Raw genomic sequence first — 25,378 nt, forward strand, 5'->3', positions numbered from 1 at the left:
CAGACCTAGATCATGCGCTTTGTCGGGGGAGGAGAGGCCGGCGCCCGGAAGAGACTAGCTCGGGCGGAAAACAGGGCTCGGCCCAGGCGGGGACCCCCACCCCAGGGGGCGGAGCACCCAGCGACCGGAGCAAGTCCCCGGCGCCGCGGGGCTGGCCGCAGCGTCCCGCAGTGACCTGAGCTCGGGCCCGGCCTCCCGGGCCGCGGCCCCGCCCCCTCAGGCCCCGCCCCTCCCAGGCCCCGCCCCCTCCCAGGCTCCGGGGCGCCCCTCCCAGGCCCCGCCCCCGTGGCGCCCGGCCCCGCCCCTCCCAGGCCCCGCCCCTCCCAGGCCCCGCCCCCGCCGCCCGCGCGCAGGTAGGGAAGAGGCGGAGCGCCGGGGCCCGGCCCCCAGGAGCCACCGCCCAGCCGCCGGCCGGCGCCGCTCGGAGCTGCGTCCCGGGGCCGCGGGGCCGCAGGGAGGTGAGCGCGGGGCGAAGGGCGGAGCCGGCACGCGGCGGCCCGGCCGCAGGCGCCTTGGGGGTCCGCGGGGTCGGGCCCGAGCCTCGCCCGGGGCGGCGGTGCACGGTCCCGGGGGGCCGCCCTGCGCAGCGCTCGGGCCCCACGTGGGCCGCGCCGGAGGCCAGAGTCGGGGCCGCTGGACCGGGTCTGCCGGTCCCCGGGGCTCGGCTGGCACAAGACGCCGAACGGGTCCCTGGGCCACGGGCCGCCCGAGGTGGGGGGCACGCATTTGGGCAGAAGTTAAGGCCCCGGGAGGGAGCCGGGACTGGCCGGGGACGGGAGCGCGCCGTCCCGCCTTCCTCCCAGAAGCGCCTGGCACCCAAACCCTGCCCTCCCCTTTCTCCTCCGGGGCGAGGTTTGTGCTTTCAGCGTCGCCGGGGTGGGAACAGGTGCGGAGCTGGGTCCCGGCGAGGCCAGATCGGAGCTCAGAAGCTGGACCCAGAGGTCCTGGCCCCCTCTGGGGAGCCTTGGGTTGGGCTAGGGGTAGAAGAGGTGCAGTCGGAGAGGCATTCCCTCCCTCCCTCCCGTTCCGGGACGGAGGGGAACCCCAGGCCTCCCAGGTCTCGGCCCCTGCCTAACCGGGTGGAAAGCCTAAGGGGGAAAGCAGAAGGGTTGGAGCTCCTGCGAGGGTGTGTCTGAGGAGGGGAAGGCTGGCCAAATGACCCCACACGTGCCCTGGCTGCTGGTTCCCAAATGGCTAGATTGAGGACCCCATGGTGGTGACATTGGCTGGGAAAAGGATGAGCCCAGCAGCTGTGTTCCTGTCACTCTGTGGGTAGGGTGGAGGGAAGAGGGAGGGGAGAGCGAAACTTGTTTGAGAGCAGTGGTTCTCAAGCAGGGGACTGATTTTTGGTGCCAGGAGATATTTGACCATGTCTGGAGCCATTTTGGTTGTGACAACTCAGGAGAAGGAAGTGAGTGTGGTTGTTGTTGGCATCCAGTGGGTACAGGCCAGGGATGCGGCTAAAACCAGGACAGCATCTCACCACAAAGACTTTACCCGGCTCAAAATGTCAGCGCCGTGCTGAAGTTCAAAGACCCAGGAGCAGCACCTGCTCCATCAAATTACGTCCCATTGACTTCCCCTGCTTGCCTCAGTTCCCCCCGGGTTCAGGGAGGAACAAAATAAACTTCAGTAAGATGAGAGGTGTGAGGGCAGTTATTCCTCTAGCAATAGGATTCCTTTGGTGCCATAAACCTGCCTCGTCCCTGTTCACACCACAGGCTCTGCAGGAAGCAGGTCTGGGTGCTGTGGGGGAGGAGCTGAGTCCCAGGGGCTGGGAACAGGGCTCTCTCACAGCTCAGCCCCGAAGTGCTTCACCCCTACCACAGCCTCCCATACAGGGTGAGCCAGGGCAGCCCTCAAGCTCAAATATCCCCTGGGCAGGTTGGGGAGGAAGACGGGGAGGCTCTGTTCTCAAAGATTTTCCCAAAGCTGGATTGCTGAGACAGGCATGGACGCCTGACACCATGTGACCTGCTGGAATCTTCCCTTCTAAACTGACACCTAAGTCTTCCAGTTATGGACACCAGGAAAATAACATTCAAGGACTCAGGCTTCTAATTCCTTGTAGCTCCCGAATCTGCTTCTCTCTTGCCAAAAAAAAAAAAAGTCCTCTGTGACTGTGGGAAGCCAGGGTTAGACAAGAACCCCCACGGTGGGCCCCACTGCTGGCAGAGCGAGGCACCCCCTGCTCCTGGTGTTAGCCAAGTGCTAGGCCCGGGGGGACCCCAGTAGGGACAACTCCGGTTTAAGTGTTGGTCCAATTCTCAGGGGATGGCGGTGGAGGGCTGTTCTAGAAAGGTGAGATGGAATGAAGCAGCTGTTTGTGCCCAGGAGCCCAGGCCACCCACTGCTCCCCCTTCCTGTTTTCTGACAGTGTCCATTGCCCCCATCCTGTTCACTTCTGGACCCTGGCCTCCTGGCCTGGGAACTCTGGCAGGTGGCAGTTTCCGGTTGGTGTTTTTGTTTTTGTTTGCTTTTAAGTTTATTTTTTTAAAGATTTTATTTATTTATTCATGAGAGAGACAGAGGCAGAGACACAGGCAGAGGAGAAGCAGGCTCCATGCAGGGAGCCTGATGGGGGACTTGATCCTAGGACCCCGGGATCATGATCAGAAGCAAAGGCACACAGACCCTCAACCACCGAGCCACCCAGGTGTCCCTGCTTTTAAGTTTAAAGGGCTGGAGTGGCACTCCCCTCTTTCTGTTGAACCACAAACTGCAACAGTGACTTCTATCTTTAGTGTGTTTCTCATGGTACAAAACCACACTCAAGGCTAGCACCAAGCCGGTCAGGAATTAAGCAGCAGAGCCTGATACGGAACCTGGGCCCTGGCTCCCAGGCCCAGCCCTAAAACATTGTGCCTCCCTGCTGGTAAGCCACCAGCTGGCTCCTGTCTGGTTGGCTCATTTGCGCACCATGGCTGTATGTGGTGTGAGACACACACACTGCCTGAGCGGGGACCTCTGTTCCTCTCAGAGGAGGGATTAATCACACCGCAGATACATCACGGAGGCCGCTGGGGTCTGAGGCTGGCTCTTCGTCAGTGGTGATGTTTTTACTGGTGGCCACAGCTCTTCATAGGGTTTCTGTCAACTTGCCATAAACCATGTCAGATGGAACAGCAGGTAAGAGCAGGAAGGAGTCAAGGGGGCGTGTCTGTGCATGCATGTACCTGTTCCTGTCCAGGTGACTTGAATGAAGGTGCCTGGCTGGCTCAGTTGGGAGGGCATGGGACTCGATCTTGGGGTCATAAGTTTGAGCCCCACATTGGGTGTACAGACTACTTAAATAAGACTTAAAAACAAAACAGAACAAAAACAGGTGACTTGAATGAGCTACCTGGCACTTCTCTTTGGTTCAGGATGGGCGGTGGCAGGATTGGGGTGGCCCTGGCCTCTCACCTGCCCCGGGGTGCAGCATCTGGGGAGATGTCCTCTCTGGGCTGTCTCCTCCCTGTCCCCCCCGCCCCCGGGTCTGTATCACTCACTTTGGAGTAGCTAGCCTTCCGTGTTGTCCCGGCCCCCCGGGGGGATTTCCAGGGTGAGCTCACACATCTGCTCCCAGTTTCCTATCCGGCCGAGCCAAGCTGGGGGAGGACTGACAGCGCCGGCTGGGAGTGCAGGCTAACCTCTCACGTGGTGGCTAGGTTGGGGAGGTGACCAGGATAAAGGCTGGAAGGAGTCGCCCCACCTGCCCCGGCCCTGGGGGAAAATAAGGCTTTTTCCCCACACAGCCCATAAAATCACTGTTGCTTCCCTATGGAAGTTAGAGCTGAGTGTAAAGAAAAATTCATCTCATCTTCAGGGAAGTATGAGAGCCACAGTGTCCACATTCCATCATTGTGTAAACTTATCTGAGGACCCAGACACAAGTCATTTGTTGCCAATTCAAAAGCTGCCAGGGGCCTGTTGTAGGCGTGGGGTGCGGGGGGGTGGTTGGAGCTAAGTGGGCAGCACCCATCAGGGATGCTGGCCAGGACGGTGGGAGGACCTTTGGTGGGTGATTCCCAGCATGGGGAGCCAAGAAGCGAGGCCCAGAAGCTGGCAGCTGCGGTGGCCTCTGAGCTAGTGGGCAGTGGAATGAGGGTCACTTGTAGTCCGTGCCTCGGTCTCCTCGGCTGTACCGCAGGGCAGCAGCAGTCCACTGGATGGCTTGCTGTGAGGTGATGCCTGTGAAGTCCTGAGATCGGAGCTGTCAGGGTAATGGCATCGTGGCTACCGTTAGGAGCGTGTCCGTGTGTCCTTGGCACAGGCTCGTGGTGAGGACGGGGTCCTGCCTCGTGGGTGTTGGGGGGACTAGCTGAGAGCATACTGAGGAAGAGCAGTGCAACAGTTATCTCTGTCCAGGTGGCTGGTCTGGGGTGGGCGGGGTGGGGAGCTCTGCCCCACGGAGGCTGAGGGGGCTCAGATGTGGGAGTAGAGCCTCAGGCCAGGATCTGCTGGCTTCTCCCAGCCCGGGGTTTTCCCTGTCTGCCTGTACGTGTGTCCTGATGAGGGGTGAGGGGGGTCACGGAGGCAGTGACCCTCAGCTCTGCTCCCTGTGGCCAGACTCTTGGGGCCAGGAACAAGGTAAGCCATTCAGAGCCTTGGTTCTCTCCCGCCTCCCATGTACGCATGGCCCTAGAGCCCGAGCCAAGAGCATCCGAGGTGGTCTCTCCCCTGACATCCAGCAAGAAGCACCTCTTCCCTCTCCAGCCGGCCCTCCCCAGGTCAGGCCTCCGGGATGGCCTCCAGGAGGCCTGGAACAGGAGGTGGGGGACCTCACTGTGGGATGGGGCAAGAGCAGGACTTGGAGCTGAAACCCGGCCTGAGCCCTTGCTCTCACCTTGTCAGATACAGGCCTGGAACAGGAGGTGGGGGACCTCACTGTGGGATGGGGCAAGAGCAGGACTTGGAGCTGAAACCCGGCCTGAGCCCTTGCTCTCACCTTGTCAGATACCGGCGATGATGAGATACGGACAGCACAGCTGAGAGAATGTTTGAGAAAGCCCTTTGATAAGCTGAGAAGAAGTAGTGCTGCCTAAGTGCCAGGTGATGTCATTTCTGCCTAGGGGACTGGGAGGAGCTCATGAGTCTCAGAAGCCCACACCTAAACTCCACCTCCACCCCCCCCAGCACCTTGGTCCGCCACCCCACGCCCATTTTTTTTGGCCGCTTTGCCTCACCAGTTCCAGGGTGGCAGGAAGCACCACCACTACCCCCTAACAATGGGACTTGGGACAGGTGACTTGACTGGTCTGAGCCTCAATTTCCCCCAGCTGTCAAATAGAGAGCTGTTACTTCCGGGGCTCTTAGCCCAGATACAGAGACTAAGTGAGCAGCGGTCAGCCAGGAATAGCAGCTACCAGTTAGTGGCCGGTGATTGTGTGCCAGGCCCTGTTCATTCGTAAGCTCATGTCATCTCTGCTGGATCTGCAGGGGTGGGGGCACATCACCCCATTTCACAGTAGAGGAAACCGAGGCTCAGAAGTGGTAATTTGCCCAAAGTCTCCCGGCAGGTAAGTGGCCAAACCAGGTTTTGAGTCCTATCTTTGTTGTCTCCCCCCTTCCCTGCCCCGCAGCCCTCCTCACTCCTCAACGAGAGAATCCACGTTGCCCCAAAGAGAGGCAGGGGTCTGCGGTGAGTAGGGATTTACAAAGCCCTGCACCCCCAGTCTGAATGGCCCGAATGGCCCATGTCCAAGTGCCCTGAAGCTCTAGTAGTCACTGGGGCTGGGGCCAGCCTCTTTTGGGGAAGCAGCAAGCTCCAGGGCAGGGTTCTGGGAAGTCAGGTTTATTAGCTCTTTAATGACTGTTTACAAGCTGAAAATTGTTTGCCTGGCATGCTCCTTCCCAGCTGTGGGGCCAGCCTGGGATTTAAGATGTGAGGGGCACCCAGAGCCCCAGCCTGAGTGTCTCAAAATGAGGGACCCAGGGCCTGACTTCTGGCTGGGTGACCTGGGCCGGGTGCTTCCCTCTCCATAAGCTATGGTAAGCCCTTGTGCCTTGGCTGCTTGTGCACCCAGGCTGAGCCCCAGCTAATGGTGGCGAAGCCACCTAGATTTCAGATTCCTGGGGGGGCTACTTAGCATCTTTCTGCGTAAACAGAGATGTTGAGTGTCTTGCCGAAGAGGTCACAGCATTTAGGGCTGGACCCAAGACCCTGTCTCCTTCAGCTGGACAGTGGTTTATTATTATTATTATTGTTTATTGGCTTTATTTATTCCTGAGGAACACAGAGAGAGGCAGAGACACAGACAGAGGGAGAAGCAGGTCCCTGCAGGGAGCCTGATACAGGACTTGATCCCAGGACCTTAGGATTATGCCCTGAGCCGGAAGCAGATGCTCAACAGCTCAACCGCTGAGCCACCCAGGCACCCTGGACAGTATTTTTACTGTGTAGAGCTAGGCCACAAGGAGCCGGGTGGAAATTAGGTGGGCCCCACCCTTGCAAGCCCAAGTCAGAGCCTGGCTGTCTGTACTGAGGGTGGGTGTGTCTGGAAACAGCCTGTCACTCTTCAGTGTTGGGGAACTTCCAGCAGGAGTGAAGCAGGCCTCCCCTGCTCCCCAGCCCGTGTTGAACCCCATCCTTCCCCTAACCACTGAGCTAGACCTCTGCCAGTGGCAAGGACCAGGGAAAACCCAGTTCCCAGGGGTGCCCGGTTGGCTCAGTTGAAGGAGCACCCGGCTCTTGATCTCAGGGTTGTGAGTTCCAGCCCCATGTTGGGTACAGACATTACAAAGTAAATAAATAAACTTGGGGGGAAAAAACACAACAAAAACCAATTCCCAGTACCTCAGGATCCTAATAGAGGCAAATCCTCTTGCATGTTTGGAGCAAAGCCAGTTTGTACTGAGTTCAGGTTAACTTGGCGCCTGGTGGTGCATGCTCCCTCTCCGGGAGGCCCCCTGTGCCCTGGTGTCTGGCCCAGAAAGGACCAGAGCCTTCTGGACCCCCTGTGCCATTTCTGATTCCTCCCCTTCACGGTGATGCTCAGGGAGCAGCAGAACTGGGACAGAAAGTGTCACCTTCCAGAAGAGCCTGGGCTCCCTTTCCTAAGCTACAGGGCACCCCCAGGCTCTGAGAGCTGCTGCTTTCCTGGGGTGTCGAAGGGCACCTGCATCCCTGTTCAGCTGCTACTGCCTTGCGTGCTTCTACAAGCAGTTTCTGGAGTCCAGAAAGTTTTGGAGGGCCCCTCTGGGAGGGCCCCCAGCAGAGCGGGCTCCAGCACTGTGTCCAGCTGGGGACACCCGGTGGCATTTAGTGCTGCCTGCCAAGGTATATTGCCAGCAGCTGCTACATCCCAGCTCAGCCAGCTTCCTGGACGCAGGGCTCCCCACAGAGGAGGTGTTCACCTCTCTGCCCGCCCCACTGATGTGTGGTCCTAAGAAAGCCTGATGGTGGTACAAAGGGGTGTTGGGGTGAGCACCACTCCAAGAACCTAATTCCCCCTCCCCACTCCCGTGTGCTCAGACCCTGGACTTGGAGCCCAGCACCCACTTCCCGTGTCTGTGGTCGGCTGTGCCACCCAAGCCGCCCTAACTGGGTCACAGGGAGTCCAGAACCTGGGGTCTGCAGGGGTGAAGCTGGTGGGTGGTTAAGCCCTGAGCCTGTGCCCCTCTCCCCCTTGTTTATCTTCTGAGCTGAGTTCCAGCAAAGCCCAGAAAGGCGTGGGGGGTGGAGACATAGGGGCTCTTGGGGCAAGGACCCTCTAAGTAGGACCTCTCCCTGTGGGAGGGGTGCAAACCCACAGGAGCTTTCAGTTTTCCTCTCCATCGGGGCCAGCTGGGCTAAAGAAGCAATGCAGTCTGTGCTGCGGACTTGGGGCTCTGGGGGAGTGGGTGGGTGCAGTCCTGAGGGAGTGGGTGCAGCCCTGGGGGAGTGGGTGGGTACAGCCCTGGGGGAGTGGGTAGGTGCTCACAGCCCTGGGAGAGTGGGTGCTCGCAGCCCTGGGGGAGTGGGTGGGTGCAGCCCTGGGGGAGTGGGTGGGTGCAGCCCTGGGGGAGTGGGTGGGTGCTCGCAGCCCTGGGGCAGTGGGTCCTCTCTGGGAGTGGGGGGCAGCTCCCTGTAACCAGTGAGCAAGTCCGAGCTCGCGGCCTCGAGGGGGCCACCGTACCCCCTTTCCCGCATCCCGTCTTCCTGCGTCCTGTCCCGGCCCCCCAGCGTCTTCCCCACTCCTCTGCCCTTTGCTCCGGGCCCCACTCTTGGCAGCACAGGGAGGTGTTCGGTGAGTCACTGGCCACTGGGACACGGGTAGGCAGACCGGGTTAGGTGACAGCCTTTACATAAGCTGCTCCTTCCGGGTCTCGAGGGGCGCTGAAGCAACTTCCCCGAGGTCAGCAGAACCCCGGGTTTGGCTGGGGGTTACACAGTGGGCGAGGGCCAGCTTCCTCTGCAGCTTTCTAAAAAACGCCCTGGTTCCCAGAAGGCTGCGGGCAGGGACTGTCGGTTTCAGTTTCTGTGGCAGGGAAGCAGGGGAGAGAGGCCACTTCCTTGCTCCTGGCTGTCACCCTGTCATCCTGTGATTCATCTGGGGACAGACAGGTTCCCAGCGGCCCCAGGCCGCCTGCCTCCCTTCCCTCCGGACTGCCCATCACCCCTCAGCTCCAAGCCCAGGCCAGGTGGCAGCGGCTTTATCTCTTCGGCTTTATCTCTTCGCTTCTGGGGACCCGCGCCTGTCTCTGCAGGAGGCCCCCTAACTTCCTGACCGCATCCAGTGATCAGTAGTGGTCTGCGTCTTTCCTCTGCTGGAGGGGATGCTTGTTATCCCTCGCCCCAGGGCCCCCTCCTTCCCTTTGTCCCCACTTCTGGCCACACAGGCTAAGCCCTGATGTCAGGAGCCTGTCAGCTTCCGTCTGGGGCCGCAGCTCGCTCCCTGCCCTGGTTCTTGAGGTCCTCAGAGCCTGGGGACTGTGGAGCCAGCCATCCACCATCAGCAAGATGACCAGGGAAGCCTCCAGAAGCCTGCTGGCGTGCATCATGGTGCGCAGGTGGGGAGGAGGGAAGGGGCCTGAGCCAGACTCCTGGGCACAGATGGAACTGCGCCTGGGGGCAGGTTAGGGGACGGTGGGCCCACGTGGGCTTGGGTGGGGGCCGCCTCCAGCTCGCTGCCTGAGCACCACGGCTAGAGCTGCGACACGACACGGGAGGCTCTCTGGCCGAGGCCTTGCCTGCCCTGGCTGTGTCTGTCGGGATAGGGCTTAGCTGGCAGTGCCCAGCCCCCCTCGGGGGGAGACCAGACTCTGGTGGCATCGGTGAGTGCCTTCTGAGTGCATTTCGGTCCCATGTGTGATTCTGTCTGCTGGTAGCTGGGTCACACCACTGGTGGTGGGAGCGGTGGGGGTACGGAAGTGTCAACCTGTGGTGCCTCGGGATGACTGGAACTCTGCACTTCACTTTTTCTTTGGCCCACCCCATGGTGGACCCCATCCTAAGGCCCAGAGACCCTGGGCTGGGGCTGTGAAGGCCCTTCTGTGAGGAAGGCCCCAGTGAGGCCAGGATCCAGCTTGGGCAGGTGGCAGTGGCTTTGCTGGGTGGGGCAGGTGCTCAGACGCTCCCCAAATCCCCCCACCCTGGCCCACAGCCTGGGTGCTGCGGCAGCCCCGGGATCTCAGACAGAGCAGCGGATGTGACTGTGGGCCAGGAGGAAGCCTTGTCCCAGGATGTCACAATTTCCTCTGCAGCGAGCAAGCATTTCTGGGGCGTGGGAGATATGCGTTGGGCGGAGTGCTCCCAGAGCTCCAGCACTTTCTGTCTGGGTTCCTGTATGTCCTAGACTTGGGTTCTGCGCACCCCCCCCCCCCACCAACTCTACCCTCTACCCTCTGCCCCTCGCCACCCCGAAGAAGGAGCAGGGCTTCTGGTACACCTGCCCACCATTCGCCATTTCTGCACAAGTTGGGGGCAGCCTCAGGAGTAGGGGCTGTGGAAAGTGGTGTTTCGTACTAACCGTGTGGGCTTCGTGGGTGTCAAAGCTGGGCCATCACCTTGTCCAACTCCCTTGCTTAATAGAGAAGGAGACTGAGGCGAGGCCAGGGGGTAAAGCTGCCCACAGGCCAGGACTCGGCACTGCCCATGAAGATGGTGGAAATAGCCCTCGGACACCACGCTGCTCCCCGAGGAGGCGCGGCCCCGCCTCTGCTCTCAGGGCCCGGCCACTTTTCCTGGTGGCTCCCAGAAGTGCCCCGGGGCCGGTCCAGTCACCCCAGTCCTACAGCCCGAGGTCATGTCTGCCCTTCTTTCTGTCATGACATCAGCACAGATGCCAGCAACACAGCAGGGTCCTAGGCTGAGGGAGCCCAGGCAGGGCGCTATGGCTTCGGGATGGGAGGCCGGGCTGGGGAGTCTGGGCTGTGCTGGGGAGAGGGGACAGGAGGTCCAGTGGGGCTCGTCCTGGGGCAGGATCCACTCTGGTCACAGAGCCACAGCAGGGCAGAGGGTGCTTTGTGGAGCTGTCCAGAGTGGGCCACTCACTTCCTGTGCTGAGTGCAGGATGGCAGGAAATGATTTTTGTTTGGGGTCCATGTGGACTGACAATCTGCAGCCATGCCTGTCCCCACCATCTCACCTGCCTCCCATCCTGGTAGCCACTGGTAGGAGTTAACTGTTCCAGCCTGGATGCTGATGGGGTCGGGGACACCTACACACAGGCAGATGTCTGCAGTATGCTGGAGGAGGCAGGTGAGAAAGTGATTGATTTTGTCTGGTGGTGATGGCAGACTTCCTGGAGGAGGTGACATTTCACCTGGCATTGCTCAGGCGGATAGGTGGAGCCTGGTATACCAGGTATAGGGCCTCCAATGAGGAAGTGGGGCCTAGAGGACCTGCAGGGCATGTGGTGTGTCAGGTGGGGGTGGGGACAGGTTCTGAAGGGCACTGGGCGCTTACTCTGGGGAAGTGATTGGCACTGAGTTCCAGAAGGGTCCTTCGTGCTTGGTGACCTCGTGCAAGCTTGGACTCGGCAGCTCTACCCTCCCAGCCCTCCTCCACCACCTGCCTGCTTCCCTCCTTGGTGCTGGTTTCTCAGGACAGCACCTGCCTGGTGCCCTCTCACTGCACTCTGGTCCCAGGGGAGACCAGGCTGGAGAACTTTCCGTGCAGGGGCCCCAGGTGTGGCTGTTGTCTTGGAGCTGTGCCCAGAGCAGATGCAAAGTGGCCTCTGAGGGGCCTTGTCATGCCCTGAGGTGTGGGGTCAGGACTCCCAGCACTCTGGGCTAGAAAGAAGGATGCCCGAGTCTGTCGGGCAAACCTTGAAGCAGAAAGCGTCCTGGGTCCCCGGTTCTGCCTCAGATCCTCAGATCCCCCTCTGGTGCCCCCTCTGCCCCCCACCACGCCCCCGAAGTTCCTCTCTCCTGTTGTTGGAAGACTGCCGCTTTGTGAAATCAGAGGGAGGGCCTAGAGCTGCCCCCAGACTCTGGTTTGTCCCATGGCAACCCCTCAGGCCCTTCTGGGTAGCCCCAGGCCTCTGAGGAACAGAGTTTGCAGAGTACTGTTCAGTAGAACTAAGTCCCATCCCACCCCCCCCACCGCAGACTGGACTCTCCTCTGTCACCCTGATAGGGGGCTGTCCTGCCCCCAGAGTGCCCTAGCTTGGAGCAGGGGGCTTCTGTTTCTCGAAGAGACCCAGCTGTTCCCCTTCCTGGCTGTGTGAGCTTGGGCAAGTTACTTCACCCCTCTAAGCTCCCATTTCTACCCACAAAATGGGAGTGATGGGAGATAATCTACTTTGAGAGGTGTTTTGAGGACAACGTGAGATGATGTCTGTGAAGAGCAAAGCCAGGCCTGGCCCGGTGCACCTAAAGACGTGACCCGTCCTGCCCCCAGCAGCCTTCGGAGTTCTGCTCAATATATTATTTAAAGAGCTAATAAAACAACAATGAAACACTTCTAAATCGTTTGAGCCTTAATATGCCTTAAATATCTGCCTCCCTCTATTGGGAAGGAAATCTTTTTTTTTTTTAAGATTTTTTTTTTAATTTTTATTTATTTATTTATGATAGTCACAGAGAGAGAGAGAGAGAGGCAGAGACACAGGCAGAGGGAGAAGCAGGCTCCATGCACCAAGAGCCCGATGTGGGATTCGATCCCGGGTCTCCAGGATCGCGCCCTGGGCCAAAGGCAGGCGCCAAACCGCTGCGCCACCCAGGGATCCCTTTTTTTAAGATTTTTTTTTAAATTTTTATTTATTTATGGGAAGGAAATCTTAATCAGAAGATAACCAACACTTTGTGTTTATGTTAAACGTTTCTCATGAAGTTATGTTGAAACAGAAAAAAGGTAGAGGCCCGTCCTGATTCGGGGTTCCCAACCCGGAGTGGGGGGGGTCTGAGGCTAGAGCTCCTGGCTACAGCGGGTGAGTGCCCAGCCCACTGTCACAGGGAGCCCTTACTGCGGGTGGGGAGAACATACCTTTTTTTTTAAGATCTTTATTTATTTATTAGATAATTATTTATCTTCATATAATAATACTTATTTATTAGAGATAGAGAGCACATGTGCACACAGGAAGGGGGAAGGGGCAGAGGGAGAGGGGGAAGCAGGCTCCCCACTGAGCAGGGAGCCCAGGTGGGCTCGATCCCAGGACCCTGAGATCGTGACATGAGCCGAAGGCAGACGCTCAACCGACTGAGCCACCCAGGCGTCCTGAGAAATCTCTTTTTATTTTTTTTATTTTTAAAGATTTTATTTATTTATTCATGAGAGATACAGACTGAGAGAGGCAGAGAGACAGGGAGAGGGAGAAGCAGGCTCCATGCAGGGAGCCCGATGTGGGGCTCGATCCCGGGACCTCAGGATCACGCCCTGGGCCGAAGGCAGGCACTAAACCACTGAACCACCCAGGGATCCCCGAGAACATGAGGGATCCCTCTTAATCCCTCACCCATGAGGCCGGTGGAATTATCTCCATTTTATAGATGCAGAGACTAAAGTCAGGAAGATTGACCGATGCATTCTTCCCAACACACCTGCTTGAGCCTGCCCTTCCTTCCCTACAGGCTGTGTACACCACAGGAGCTGCCCTGCTTGGGCTGGAAGCGTCTGTCTGGACGTCTGTCCACCTCTCCACAGAGCTGAGGCTTGAACCCAGAGCATCTGCATAGAGTAAAGAAGGGACCAGAACATGCTCTGAAGACGTCTTCAACAAGACCCAGGAAGCTGTGAGCTCAGCCCAAACTCTGAAGGTAGGAAGCTGGGTAGCCGGAGGGGTCTGGCTTTGCTTGCTTGTTTATTTTTCAACCAGTACGGACCAGTATACCTGGTGGCCTGCACTCTGCTGGAGTTGGAGATGCAACAGTGAATAAGGCAGAGAGAGGGAGGTGAGCAGGGTAAAGCGATGGAGAGGCTTGAAGCAGGGCCAGAGGGCTGCTATTCACAGGCAGGTGCAACCGCCACCACGGGCAGCTTCAGAACGTTTCCATCGCTTCAGAATGAGACCCAGCCTTTAGGTGCTGTCCCTCCCGGGCCCTCAGCGACAACCGATCCTCCCGTCTCTGTAGAGCTGCCTGTCACAGACTTTCGTATGGATGGACTCCTAGACTACCTGGTCTTTTGTGTCCAGCTTCTCTCGATTAGCAGAACATCCTTAAGGTTCATGCACGCGGGACCCTGTGTCGGCGCTTCACTCCTGCTTGTGGCTGACTCGTAATCCCATTGGGTGGATGTCCCACGTTCTGTTTATCTGTTTGTCGATGGCCATTTGGGTTGTTTCCACCTTTTGGCTCTGATGAGCGTGCCACCGTGAACATTCCTGAACAAATTTCTGTGTGCATACATCGCCTGAGTGTGCAGCATGCATACTGTCATTTGATGCTCAGGGCGCCTTTCTGGGGGGAGGTCCTTCCCCCATCATAAGGGGAGGACATGGGTGACCCGTGGTCAAGTGCAGGTCCAGCCCAGACCACCAAGCTGCAGTGTGCTTTTGACCATGACCCCTCAGCACCTCCTAGCAGAGCTTAGCAGGTGCTAGACAGTGAGGGTCCTAGAGTGGCCGGGTCAGGGGCAAGGAGGACACAAATCCCCCCGGGGAGCCCCAGCGGCCCCAGTCAGAGGCTTGGACTTTAAGTGAGAACAGGAGGGGCGCCTGGGTTGCTCAGGGCGCCTGGGTGGCTGAGCGTCTGCCTTCGGCTCAGGGCATGATCCCAGATCCCAGGTTCTGGGATCGAGTTCTGCATCGCGCTCCCTGCATGGAGCCTGCTTCTCCCTCTGCCTGTGTCTCTGCCTCTCGGTGTGTCTCATGAATAAATCAGTAAGATCTTTAAAAAATAAGTGAGAACAGGAAATTGTGGGACAGTGTTGGGCAGAGAGTGATGTGGTGTGATTGGTGCTCTTCAAAGATGACTTCTCTTGCTGTGTGGCAGATGGTTACGAGGGTAGGGAGCTCAAGGGGCAGCAGGTGGAGTGGTCAGGAGGCCGCTGTGATCCTTCAGGTGAGAGGACATGGTGGCTCTGGTGGGCTGTGTATGGAGGGACAGACAGACTTGGGATGCATGTGGCTGCTGTGTCACCCTTCCGTCCCACGTTGGCCCCACATGCCCTTTCCTGGAGGGCTCCTGTGTGACTCTCCCTGCGTCTGCTGCGCACACCCAGGGTCGGTACCACCTCGGCAGGCAGACACGGAGTCCCTGGCCTTATACTAGGGGAAGAGAAACCAAACCTGCTCTAGCAGCTTTGAGAAGAGGGGAGGGTATGAAATAGCTAAAGACTTTAGCCAGAGGGATCCCTGGGTGGTGCAGCAGTTTGGCGCCTGCTTCTGGCCCAGGGCGCGATCCTGGAGACCCAGGATCAAATCCTACATCGGGCTCCTGGTGCATGGAGCCTGCTTCTCCCTCTGCCTGTGTCTCTGCCTCTCTCTCTCTCTGTGTGACTATCATAAATAAATAAAAATTAAAAAATTAAAAAAAAGACTTTAGCCAGAAAAAAACAGAAGGAGTGAAGAAGGGAAGAGTGTTGATTCTGGTGGAATCCAAGGGTTGGGGGTGGGTCGTGAGCAAGCATGGACAAGCGGTATAGGCAAGGGTGTTGATTAACACGAGTCCAAAATGCCGAAAACAGCTATCCATCTGGAATTCATTAAATCTTGGTGCATTCCACTCAATGAAACCTTTACAGTCGTCAAGAAAGATAAGAAAGAGGCGCTTGGGTGGCTCAGTTGGTTGGGCATCCGACTCTCAATCTTGGCTCAGGTCTTGATTTCAGGGTGGTAAGTTCAGGCCCCATGCTGGGCGTGGAGCCTACTTTAAAAAAAAAAAAAAAAGGTAGCTCTGTCTGTATGCGCTGATGGGGCCAGATGTGCATGCTATGGAAGAAAACGTGTGATGTGAGGGTAAAATTTTAAGTACGTGTGTCCTTTTCTAGGTGCCAAGAGGTCTTTCCTAGAAGACAAGGTGGCAGGCAGATTATGAGTTTACTTTATAATCACTTTATCATCATCTGAGTCTTTTTTCTCTTTGCAGTGAGCATATGCCACTTCTTATCTTTGGGATTAACATTTTTCCTCCAAGAAAAGAAAAAATGTACCAAACAGGTGGCAGTTTCAGTTACCTTTGAGAAAGGAACCAGGCCGCCCCGGGGACAGGAACCAGCTTGGTGGCTTTCCCATCTATCTGGCAATGAGGCTGAGCCACCACTTCCTCGCTAGAAACCCAGGGATGGCTACCCAGAGAACCACCCTTCCCTGCACAGCTGGGGACCTCCTGATTGTGGCTAGGGCACCAGGTTGCCCTAGAGCCTTCTCATCTTCCATCAAGCCCTGCCCCAAGGTCAAAGGCAAGGCTCCTGGGCCCAAGAAGCTACCTTCTGGCCCCAGGCCTACCTTGACCAGACTGACAAGGCAGCCCAGGTCTCTGCCCCTCTGTCCTTTGGCCTCAGGCTCCTCTCTGGCTGTGGTTCTTGCCTGAAGCAGAGACCCCCCAATGGAAGGAGGTAGAAAGGTGGGGATTTCCCAGGCCCCTGCTGGCCTGGAATGCAAACAAAGGACTGAAATAGAACCACTTGCGATACCCCACCCAGTTCAGGTTCAGTCTCTGTCACGCTGCTTAGACTCTAGAATTAGATTTGACCGACTTTCTGCAGGTTGTTCTCAGCCTGGGCTGCCCGCCCTGGCACCTGGGTGTCCCCAGGTCCCCTTCTGTCTTGCCACCTATCGAGACACTCATGCCCCCTCTCCCGGTCTCCATTCTAGCCGGCCCACCATGGACTCCACTGACAAGAATGGTGAGAGCGTCTCCTCCGTGTCCAGCAGCCGCCTGCAGAGCCGGAAGCCGCCCAACCTGTCCATCACCATCCCACCACCCGAGGCCTCGGCCCCTGGCGAGCAGGCCAGCATGCTGCCCCAGGTAAGGGGGCAGCCTGGAGGCTCGCTGCCCTGCCACAAGCGACAGCTGTGCCCACACGACACCTTTGAGCAGAGGAGGCCCCTTCTACCTGTGTCACCCCTGATTTAGCCCGTGCCCCCTCCTCCCTGGCCCAAGACGTCACGGAGTGGGCTCTGGGTGCAGGAGCTGCGTCTCCTGGTGGTCAGTGGAAGCCTCGAGAAAGGCTTCCGGTTCCAGCAGGACCAGCTCTTTCCATTTCCCGCCGGGGCCAGCCACCCCCAGTCCGAGGAGCCCCGCACCCTGGGCATCGGCAGCCTGACCCCGCAGTGCCCGGCTCCTGTGGAGGTTGGAAATGAAGACAGGCTGGACCAAGGCTCCATAAAGGGCTTATTGAGAACAGCCTTGAAACAGTGTCCTAGGGCATAAAAGGGGTGCTGTGTTGGTGCCACCCACTCGCCCTGGGGGCTCTTTTGCATGCAGGGAGCCAGCGGGGAGCACTGGGTAGGGAGTTAGGAAATCACGCTAGGGTTCATCGAAGAGTATAAAGAATGGTGACTTTACACTCGGAAGGAAAGCGGCTCAGGTGTCTAAATTGGGGGTGAGGTGCGTTCTCGGGGTTCTCACATAGGGAGCTGAAGAGGAGAGAGCCCGGGATCTGGGCTCCACCAAGCCCCAGCCTGTCCTCCTGCCCCACCACCCACAGAGGCCCAGGAACCCGGCCTACATGAAGAGCGTCAGCCTCCAGGAGCAGCGGGGACGATGGCAGGAGGGCAGCTCGGAGAAGCGCCCTGGCTTCCGCCGCCAGGCCTCCTTGTCCCAGAGTATTCGCAAGTGAGCACCTTCCCACCACCCCCCTGCCCCTACCAGCAGCCCCGTGGACCTTGGCTGGGCGTGGCCACCCGGGTCCCCTTCCTAGAAGGGGTGGGCAAGCCTTTGTGAGCAGCACCCCTGACAGAGCTGGAACATGCATGTTACAGGGAGGAAACTGAGGCCCAACAGGGATGCGTGCCATGTAAAGTCACAGTGCGGAAGCTGGGGTGGGGGGGTTCAGGGAGTGGGGATGTGGGGTGGCACTGGCCCTCAGGGTGCCCCCCAGACCCTGCCCAGCCCAGCTCCGGCTCTGAACTCTGTTCCACCCTATCATGTGGTCACTGGGTACCAACCCGGGGGCAAAACGGGGAGCCGACCCGCTGCACGCACCTGTGCCCTGTCACCTCCCATCACTTCCCCTGCACACACCTCCCGTCACCCCCGTATGTGCTCTGTCCCGCCGCCGTTGTCGTCACCTTCATGATGCCTTCACAGCCGCCCTGTCCGTCTGCTCCCACAGGGGCACCGCCCAGTGGTTCGGGGTCAGCGGCGACTGGGAGGCCAAGCGGCAGCACTGGCAGCGCAGAAGTTTGCATCACTGCAGCGTGCGCTACGGCCGACTCAAGGCGTCGTGCCAGCGGGACCTGGAGCTCCCCAGCCAGGAGGTGCCTTCCTTCCAGGGCACCGAGTCTCCCAAACCCTGCAAGATGCCCAAGGTGGGCTCCCCTGGGGTCGTGAGGGGCGGGCCTCGGCACCAGGGGGCCCCGATCAGCTCTGCTCACTACCTCCCTCCCTCCCAGATCGTCGACCCACTGGCCCGCGGCCGGGCATTCCGCCACCCGGATGAGGTGGACAGGCCCCATGCCCCACACCCGCCGCTGACCCCGGGGGTCCTGTCCCTCACCTCCTTCACCAGTGTCCGCTCTGGCCATTCCCACCTGCCCCGCCGCAAGAGGATGTCCGTGGCCCACATGAGCTTTCAGGCTGCCGCTGCCCTCCTCAAGGTGACAATCCCTCCCCGCCTCTGCCCTGCCCCCATGGCGTCCCCCTCCCCTCCGCAAAGCATCCCCCCAAGAGCACACCAGGTACGTCCTTCCTTCCATGCTCAGGGCAGTGGGTGCACCAGGTTCCCTGGAAGGAAGAGGGCCCTGCAGCTCGGGAGCCTGGCCATGGCCTCCCAGCCCCGGTGCTCCATAGCTGGGGAAGCTGGTGCAGGCACCACCCTTTGCCCAAGTTCACAGCGCCTAGGATGTGCTGAGTGCGTCGCTGCCCTGCAAGAGCCCCCAGCCTGGAGGGCACAGGTGTCACTATTCGGTGTGATGACTGCTAGAGCCTCTGCGAGAGGGGCTGATGTCAGGACAGGCACTCGGGCTGAGCCCAGAAAAATAAGGAGAAGCTCCCCAGGGAAGGAAGGAAGGAAAGGAATGGTGTCCTCAGCCAAGGGAAGGGCCCCTGTGAAGGCCTGGAGGGGCAGTGTGTGGTCAGATGTGGTTTTAACAAGGGGTGCTCCTAGGAGGGGGTGGCAGCAGGTTGGGGTCAAAGAGGCAGATGGGCCTGGCATGCTGTGCCAGGGAGCTGCGTCTGGGGAACGTGGCCCGAGTTTGGGGAGGAAGGGTGCAGAATGAGTGGTGGCAAGCTCGCTGCCCAAGCCAGAGGGCAGGAAGTCAGCAGGGAGAGGAGAGACCGATAGGTTTGGGGCTACAGAAGCTTCCTGGCCTTCCTCACCTTCTCCTGCAGACACTGTGCTCTGGGTAGGGTCCCATCTCCCAAGGCTTGACAGTTCCTTCAGAGGAGGGAGTGGTGCTGGCATCTGACCTGGACCTGATGCCTGTGCCTCTGCCCTGTCACAGGGACGCTCTGTGCTGGATGCCACGGGACAGCGGTGCCGGGTGGTCAAACGCAGCTTTGCCTACCCCAGCTTCCTGGAGGAGGACGTGGTCGATGGGGCAGACACATTTGACTCCTCGTTTTTTAGTAAGGCAAGCATGGGGTGTGGGCCTTGGGACTGGGTATGGGGTGGCCTGGGAGTTAGGAGAGATGACCTGGCCTTGATCATCCTGTGCTGGGAGCCCCTGAGAGGTCCAAAGGTCCATTGGTGGGACGGGATGTGCCACATCCTGGAACTCCTGGGCCCCTGCCCTTCTGTCGACCTGGCAGGGCAGGGTGCCAGCCAGGAAAGTCACTGTCAGGGCTGACGGGCACCTGCCTTCCCCTTCCCTCCCACAGAGCCCGTCTAGCTTTGATCTGTCCTTGAATTGAGCTACGGGGAGCAGTATTTGGGACAGTGACTCCTCACGCTGTCTTTTTCTGTGTCCCCCGCTCCACCCCACCCCAGGAAGAAATGAGCTCCATGCCCGATGACGTGTTTGAGTCTCCCCCACTCTCTGCCAGCTACTTCCGGGGGATCCCACGCTCGGCCTCCCCGGTCTCCCCCGATGGGGTGCAGATCCCTCTGTGAGTTCTGGGCATCCTTCCTCCGGGTGCAGGGAGATGGCACACCAGGGAAGGGCTCCCCAGACTGCCAGGTTCCCCTTCTGGGATGTGTGGGAGGGGACAGCAGGCTAAGAGCCGTCCCCCACCAGGAAGGAGTACGGCCGACCCCCCGTCGCTGGGACCAGGCGTGGCAAGCGTATCGCCTCCAAGGTGAAGCACTTCGCCTTCGACCGAAAGAAGCGGCACTACGGCCTGGGCGTGGTAGGCAACTGGCTGAACCGGAGCTACCGCCGCAGCATCAGCAGCACCGTGCAGCGCCAGCTGGAGAGCTTTGACAGCCACCGGTGAGGGGGCTGATAGGCGAGGTGGCTGGGACTGCGGGCTGTGCTCCCCATTCTCGGAGCCCCTCGGGTGTAGGCAGAGGGGAGGGGGGCTGAGAACCACCCTCCCGGGGTTCTAGGAGCTTGCAGACCCCCCGGGACCCCCTTCCTGCAGCACCCCTTATTCTACAGGTGTTTAGTGAGCAGCTCCTGTGGGAGAGGAGAGCAGGGACAAGTCCTCATGGTTACCCTATGAGCATGCATGTCACCTGGAAGGGCCCACGGGTGCTTGCTGTCTCTTCACCCTCCTTGCTCTCTTGGCCTGTATCCTTAGCCCGGCTCCCAACAGCAGTCAACAAGCATTCATTGAGCGCCATCACACAGGCGCTGGAATAGCCCCACTGGGAGGGACAGGGAGGGCAGGATGGGCCAGAGACACAGTTAGAAGCTTTATGAGCGAGGGGACCGTGGGGGAGACCAGAGGGTTGAGGAGGGGCAGTTGTCACAGCATGCAGCAGGTAGTGAGCCAATACACATCGAACCCAAAATCATAAAAAATGAATAACAAGTGTAGCAAGCATCCCAGGAGGACAGAGAATGAATGGACAGCTTGGTGGGGGAGGGGTGCCGTCAGCATGGGCAGGAGTTAAATGGGTAGAGAGAGATGTGAAGAGCATCTCTGGCAAAGGAAACCCCATGTGCAAAGGCCCTGGGGCTGCACGGATCCTGGTTTGTTCCAGGAGCTGTAAGAGTTGGAGAAGGTGGGCATGCACAGTAAGGCCTTGCAGCCAGTAGGAGGTGATGTTAGACCTTATTCCAAGGGGAGGAGGAAGCCGTTGAAGGGTTTTAAGCTGAGGGAGAGACACTCAGGGTTACATTTTCAAAGTCACTGTGGTGAAGGGTGCGTTGGAGGGGAATAAAGGGGGAGGGGAGAGAGCAAGTAAGAGCTGATGGGGGCTGGGCTCAGCAGGCTGAGGGTTGAGATGTGGGTTCTTCTCTGCTGACCTGGGGTCCCTGTCCCCAGGCCCTACTTCACCTACTGGCTGACCTTCGTCCACATCATCATCACGCTGCTGGTGATTTGCACGTATGGCATCGCACCTGTGGGCTTTGCCCAGCACGTCACCACCCAGCTGGTAAGTCAGGCTAAGAAAGGGGTGCTCCCCACTGAGGGTCCCAGCCTCTCCTGAGAGGCGTCAGCATCATCAGCCGTGGAATCCCTCCCATGGCCACACCTGGAGGAGTGCTCAGGGCTCACCATAGCTATACCCCTTGACCCTATCCTGGGGACCCTACCCTGGGATGGGGAAACCCCTGACCCCCCACTCCCTCTCCTGCCCCAGGTGCTCAGAAACAAAGGTGTGTATGAGAGCGTGAAGTACATCCAGCAGGAGAACTTCTGGATTGGCCCCAGCTCGGTGAGGAGCCCAGGGGGATGGGACAGCATCTCAGTGGGGAGCCCCGGGGCCCTGTCATCCCCTCAGCTGGGCGAGGGGTCGGCTTGCCCAGGGGACTTTCAGGGGAAACTCAACAGAGCGGCCGGTCCGGGCCCAAGCTCACCCTTTTCCCTCCCCCAGATTGATTTAATCCATCTGGGAGCCAAGTTCTCCCCCTGCATCCGGAAGGACCAGCAGATTGAGCAGTTGGTGCTTCGAGAGCGAGACCTAGAGCGAGACTCAGGATGCTGTGTCCAGAACGACCACTCGGGCTGCATCCAGACCCAGCGGAAGGACTGCTCGGTGGGCCAGGGCCCCCAACCCCACCAGCCCCTCTCCAGTCCTGTGCACCATCTTCACTCACCCTAGCCTAGAGGAGGGGACCTCAAGGACAATGACCATCCCCTCCCTCCTTCTGGCCCCACACACCCCTGTACATGGCCCAGCACAGGGAGCGTGCCAACCCTCCCAGCCCCAGAGAAGCAAAAGAAGTGGCGTTCCCAGGTCTTGGGAATGTCAGCCAGGGTAGAGGTCTGGGAGACGAGCCTGAGCCCCGGGGACCAGGGGACGACTTGCTGTCCTGGAGGGTCCCTTGCCCACACTAATGGGGATGGCATTGTCCTACTCACAACCAACCCTCCTCTATCTTCCAGGAGACTTTGGCCACTTTTGTCAAGTGGCAGGATGATACGGGGCCCCCCATGGACAAGTCTGATCTGGGCCAGAAGCGGACATCAGGAGCGGTGTGTCACCAAGACCCCAGGTACTGTCCCAGGTGGCCCACAGCTGGGCTGTGAGAAGGTGGGGTTGAGTGTCCCGTCTGTGCGTCCCACAGGGATGTTGGTGGGTGGGTGTGGCAGGCTGGGGGAGGGGGCACAGGCACAGGTCCTCATTCCACCCCACCCCTGCCGAACTCTGCCTCCAGAACCTGTGAGGAGCCAGCCTCGAGCGGTGCCCACATCTGGCCTGATGACATCACCAAGTGGCCAGTAAGTGTCTGGGGTGGAGAGCGGTCTAGGAAGGGCAGGCCGGGTGCCCACTGTGGCGCAGGCCCAACCCAGTGTCCGTGCCCCTCCCGCAGATCTGCACGGAGCAGGCCAAGAGCAATCGCACCGGCTTCCTGCACATGGATTGCCAGATCAAGGGCCGGCCGTGCTGCATCAGCACCAAGGGCAGGTCAGCCGGCGCCCCGCCCGGAGCTCCCCGTGCTCCCCGGTCACCACCCACTGCCCGCACTAGCATCCTCCCTCCCCGACTCCAGGAGCTTGCAGCATGAAGGGGAGCTTGCCCCAGAGCTAGGGTCCCCACAGAGGGGTGCCCCTTTCTGCCCACGGGCAGGTGCCCTCGGGGCCGTGATGTACCCCCTTGCCTCCCTGTCCCCCCAGCTGTGAGATCACCACCCGGGAATACTGTGAATTCATGCACGGCTATTTCCACGAAGAGGCAACACTGTGCTCCCAGGTGAGGCCCTGAGCATGAGGTGAGCGTGGCAGCCTGCTGGGGCCGGCCTCGTGCTTCCCTCCCGCGGTAGGAATCTGGCTCTGCACACCGCCTCTGCCCCCACAGCAAGGCCAGCTGGGTCACAGGTGCTGACCGCCCGTGCTTGCCCTCAGGTGCACTGCTTGGACAAGGTGTGTGGACTGCTGCCCTTCCTCAACCCCGAGGTCCCGGATCAGTTCTACAGGCTCTGGCTGTCTCTGTTCCTCCATGCTGGGTAAAAGGCCCCTTGCTGCCTGCCCCACCCACACTATGTGGTGCTTCCCCCCCCCCCGCCCCTCCCCTGCACCCCTACCCCTCCCCCCCTGGCTGGCAGCCCAGGGCAGACACGGACCAGCGGATGCCTGATATGTCCCCCTCCCCAGCGTGGTGCACTGCCTCGTGTCCGTGGTCTTCCAAATGACCATCCTGCGGGACCTGGAGAAGCTGGCCGGCTGGCACCGCATCGCCATCATCTTCATCCTCAGTGGCATCACCGGCAACCTCGCCAGTGCCATCTTCCTCCCGTATCGGGCGGAGGTAGGGCCTCGGGGGATGGGCTGGGAGGGCCAGCTCTGCTGCTTCCCCCCACTTTCCCTGTGGGCCTGCCCGAGGGACTCACGACCCCTCCCCGGCCAGGCTCGACAGCAGGTGCACAGCTAAGCCGTGGGCTTATTGGCTGATCCCCTAATCCCTGGGTGGGAGGGAACGGCGATGCCCCCGAGTCATGCTCAGGCTTCACCTCCAGAAAGACTCTCCCAGACCCCGTCCCTCACCTTGTTCCCCTCCTCTGCTTCATTTTTCTTCGTGATTGTGACCCCTGCCTGCCAACCCGCGTGTCACATTATCTGTGGGTTGAGCTGTATGAAATCTCCAGTGTGCACCGTTCACAACCCACAGAAACAGCAGCAGGTTTTCCATCAGGTCAACCCAACGCCCTTGGCGTTTGGTGTCTGTCCGTCCTGCCCTGTGCTGCCCGGAGTAGGCCTGTCTGTCCTGCTTACTGCACGGACCACACACCGGGCACACAGTCGATCCTCAGTGTTTGCAGAAAGGGGTGGGGGTGCCACAAGCCCCACTTTGGTCCAGGAGCCTCAGTGTCCGGGCCCCCAGCCCTGGGAGGAGCCCTCCCGTAGGCTGGCTGACCCAGGTCCCGGTGCCCCAGCCGGGCTATGCCCAGGCTTTGCACCCGGCGCCTGGGAGTGACGCTGTCCCCCTCCCCTCCGTCCCCCTCCCGGGCGCAGGTGGGCCCTGCAGGCTCGCAGTTCGGCCTCCTCGCCTGCCTGTTCGTGGAGCTCTTCCAGAGCTGGCAGCTGCTGGAGCGGCCCTGGAAGGCCTTCTTGAACCTGTCGGCCATCGTGCTCTTCCTCTTCATCTGTGGCCTCCTGCCCTGGATCGACAACATCGCCCACATCTTCGGCTTCCTCAGCGGCCTGCTGCTGGCCTTCGCCTTCCTGCCCTACATCACCTTCGGCACCAGCGACAAGTACCGCAAGCGGGCCCTCATCCTGGTGTCACTGCTGGTCTTCGCTGGCCTCTTCGCCTCTCTCGTCATCTGGCTCTATGTCTACCCCATCAACTGGCCCTGGATCGAGTACCTCACCTGCTTCCCCTTCACCAGCCGCTTCTGCGAGAAGTACGAGCTGGATCAGGTGCTGCACTGACGCCTGCCCGGCGGGGTTGGGCCCTGCTGCCTGTCTGCAGCACCCCGCCCCCCAGAGACCCGCTGCCAGGGCCCAGGCCCTCCCTCCAGCAGGTGAGAGGCCCTAGGTGACAGTCACAAAGGAGGGCCCCCTGCCTTCCCGGCACTCCCCTGCCGGCAGGACCCTTGCCTCTGGGTGGCCTTTTATCCTTCGTGACATCCTCGGCTTTGCCGATCTGCCCCCACCCCCTCCCGGCCTCTACTTGTGCCCCCAACCCCCGCCCACCACACGTGCCATTACTGTGAGCCTGCCCTCCCTGGGACGTGCCCAGGGTTCCCACCAGGCTCCCGCCCCTGCCTCACCACGGCCAGCCCTCCTTCCCCTTCCTCCTCCCCTCCCTGCCCTGTGAGCCGGGACCCCTTATTCAGCAGTGGCCTGGGGAGCCTGTCCTAATGCTCCTGGCCAGACGCGTGGGAAAGGCTCTGCCATGGTCTGGAGCAGAGAAAGAGGAAGGACACACAGCTGGGGAGCTGAGAGCCTTGGCTTGTTTGTCGCAAACAGGCTGTCCCCTCCGTCTGGCCTGGCCCTCCCTTGGAGTCAGTGTTCTGTCTTCTGGGGCTGGCTCTGAGGAGGCCGCCCTACCCCACGCGATGGGGGGCCTGCCTGGTGGGGAGGGGGACGGGCCACCTCGAGGACCCTCTCCCAGGGGTTGCCCAAGGCCCAGTCAGGCCCATTTTTTACTGGTTTATATTATGGTTCTAATTTTTTAAAGTAACGCTAACTTTATATGGATGGTGTCTCAAGTGTATTAAATGATATTCTCTAGAAGTATCGTTTTTTTGACCTGGGGGACTCTAGCAGAGTGAAAACTGGGGCTTTTTTTTTTATCAGTGGGGGAAGGGGGTCAGCTATGAGCTCAGGGGCAGGGCCTTGGCCCAAAGGGAGGGTATTTTCACTTGTGGGG

The 25,378-nt window shown here is 59.7% G+C and overlaps 1 protein-coding gene across 4 annotated transcripts; it reads left to right on the forward strand.

Moving 5' to 3' along the window:
* The first annotated feature begins 329 nt into the window (after positions 1-329).
* RHBDF2 (rhomboid 5 homolog 2) lies at positions 330-25,242 on the forward strand. 4 transcript variants are annotated; one of them, XM_025468096.3, is made up of 20 exons: positions 351-458; positions 4,939-5,034; positions 12,979-13,164; positions 16,164-16,317; positions 16,925-17,127; positions 17,627-17,822; positions 17,907-18,110; positions 18,957-19,085; positions 19,442-19,560; positions 19,689-19,883; positions 20,884-20,995; positions 21,203-21,277; positions 21,437-21,598; positions 21,949-22,058; positions 22,221-22,284; positions 22,377-22,471; positions 22,681-22,756; positions 22,909-23,009; positions 23,158-23,311; positions 24,016-25,242. In XM_025468096.3, the coding sequence occupies exons 4-20, from the start codon at positions 16,174-16,176 to the stop codon at positions 24,433-24,435; spliced, it is 2,559 nt and encodes an 852-aa protein (XP_025323881.1). In that variant the 5' UTR covers positions 351-458; positions 4,939-5,034; positions 12,979-13,164; positions 16,164-16,173; the 3' UTR covers positions 24,436-25,242. The 4 variants fall into 4 exon arrangements, with proteins under 4 accessions (XP_025323876.1, XP_025323884.1, XP_025323881.1 ...); XM_025468091.3 differs by lacking the exon at positions 4,939-5,034 and having other exon boundaries at positions 330-458; XM_025468099.3 differs by lacking the exon at positions 4,939-5,034 and having other exon boundaries at positions 330-458; positions 17,000-17,127.
* The last annotated feature ends 136 nt before the right edge of the window (positions 25,243-25,378 follow it).

The sequence above is a fragment of the Canis lupus genome, chromosome 9 (assembly GCF_003254725.2).
Source record: "Canis lupus dingo isolate Sandy chromosome 9, ASM325472v2, whole genome shotgun sequence".
NCBI classification, from domain to species: domain Eukaryota; kingdom Metazoa; phylum Chordata; class Mammalia; order Carnivora; family Canidae; genus Canis; species Canis lupus.

Coding starts and splice junctions, on each gene's coding strand:
- RHBDF2 (XM_025468091.3), top strand. CDS start 16,174: ATGGACTCCACTGACAAGAATGGTGAGAGCGTCTCCTCCGTGTCCAGC. Junction 19,884..20,883: donor GAGAGCTTTGACAGCCACCG/GTGAGGGGGCTG, acceptor CCCTGTCCCCAG/GCCCTACTTCACCTACTGGC. Junction 23,312..24,015: donor TCCTCCCGTATCGGGCGGAG/GTAGGGCCTCGG, acceptor TCCCGGGCGCAG/GTGGGCCCTGCAGGCTCGCA.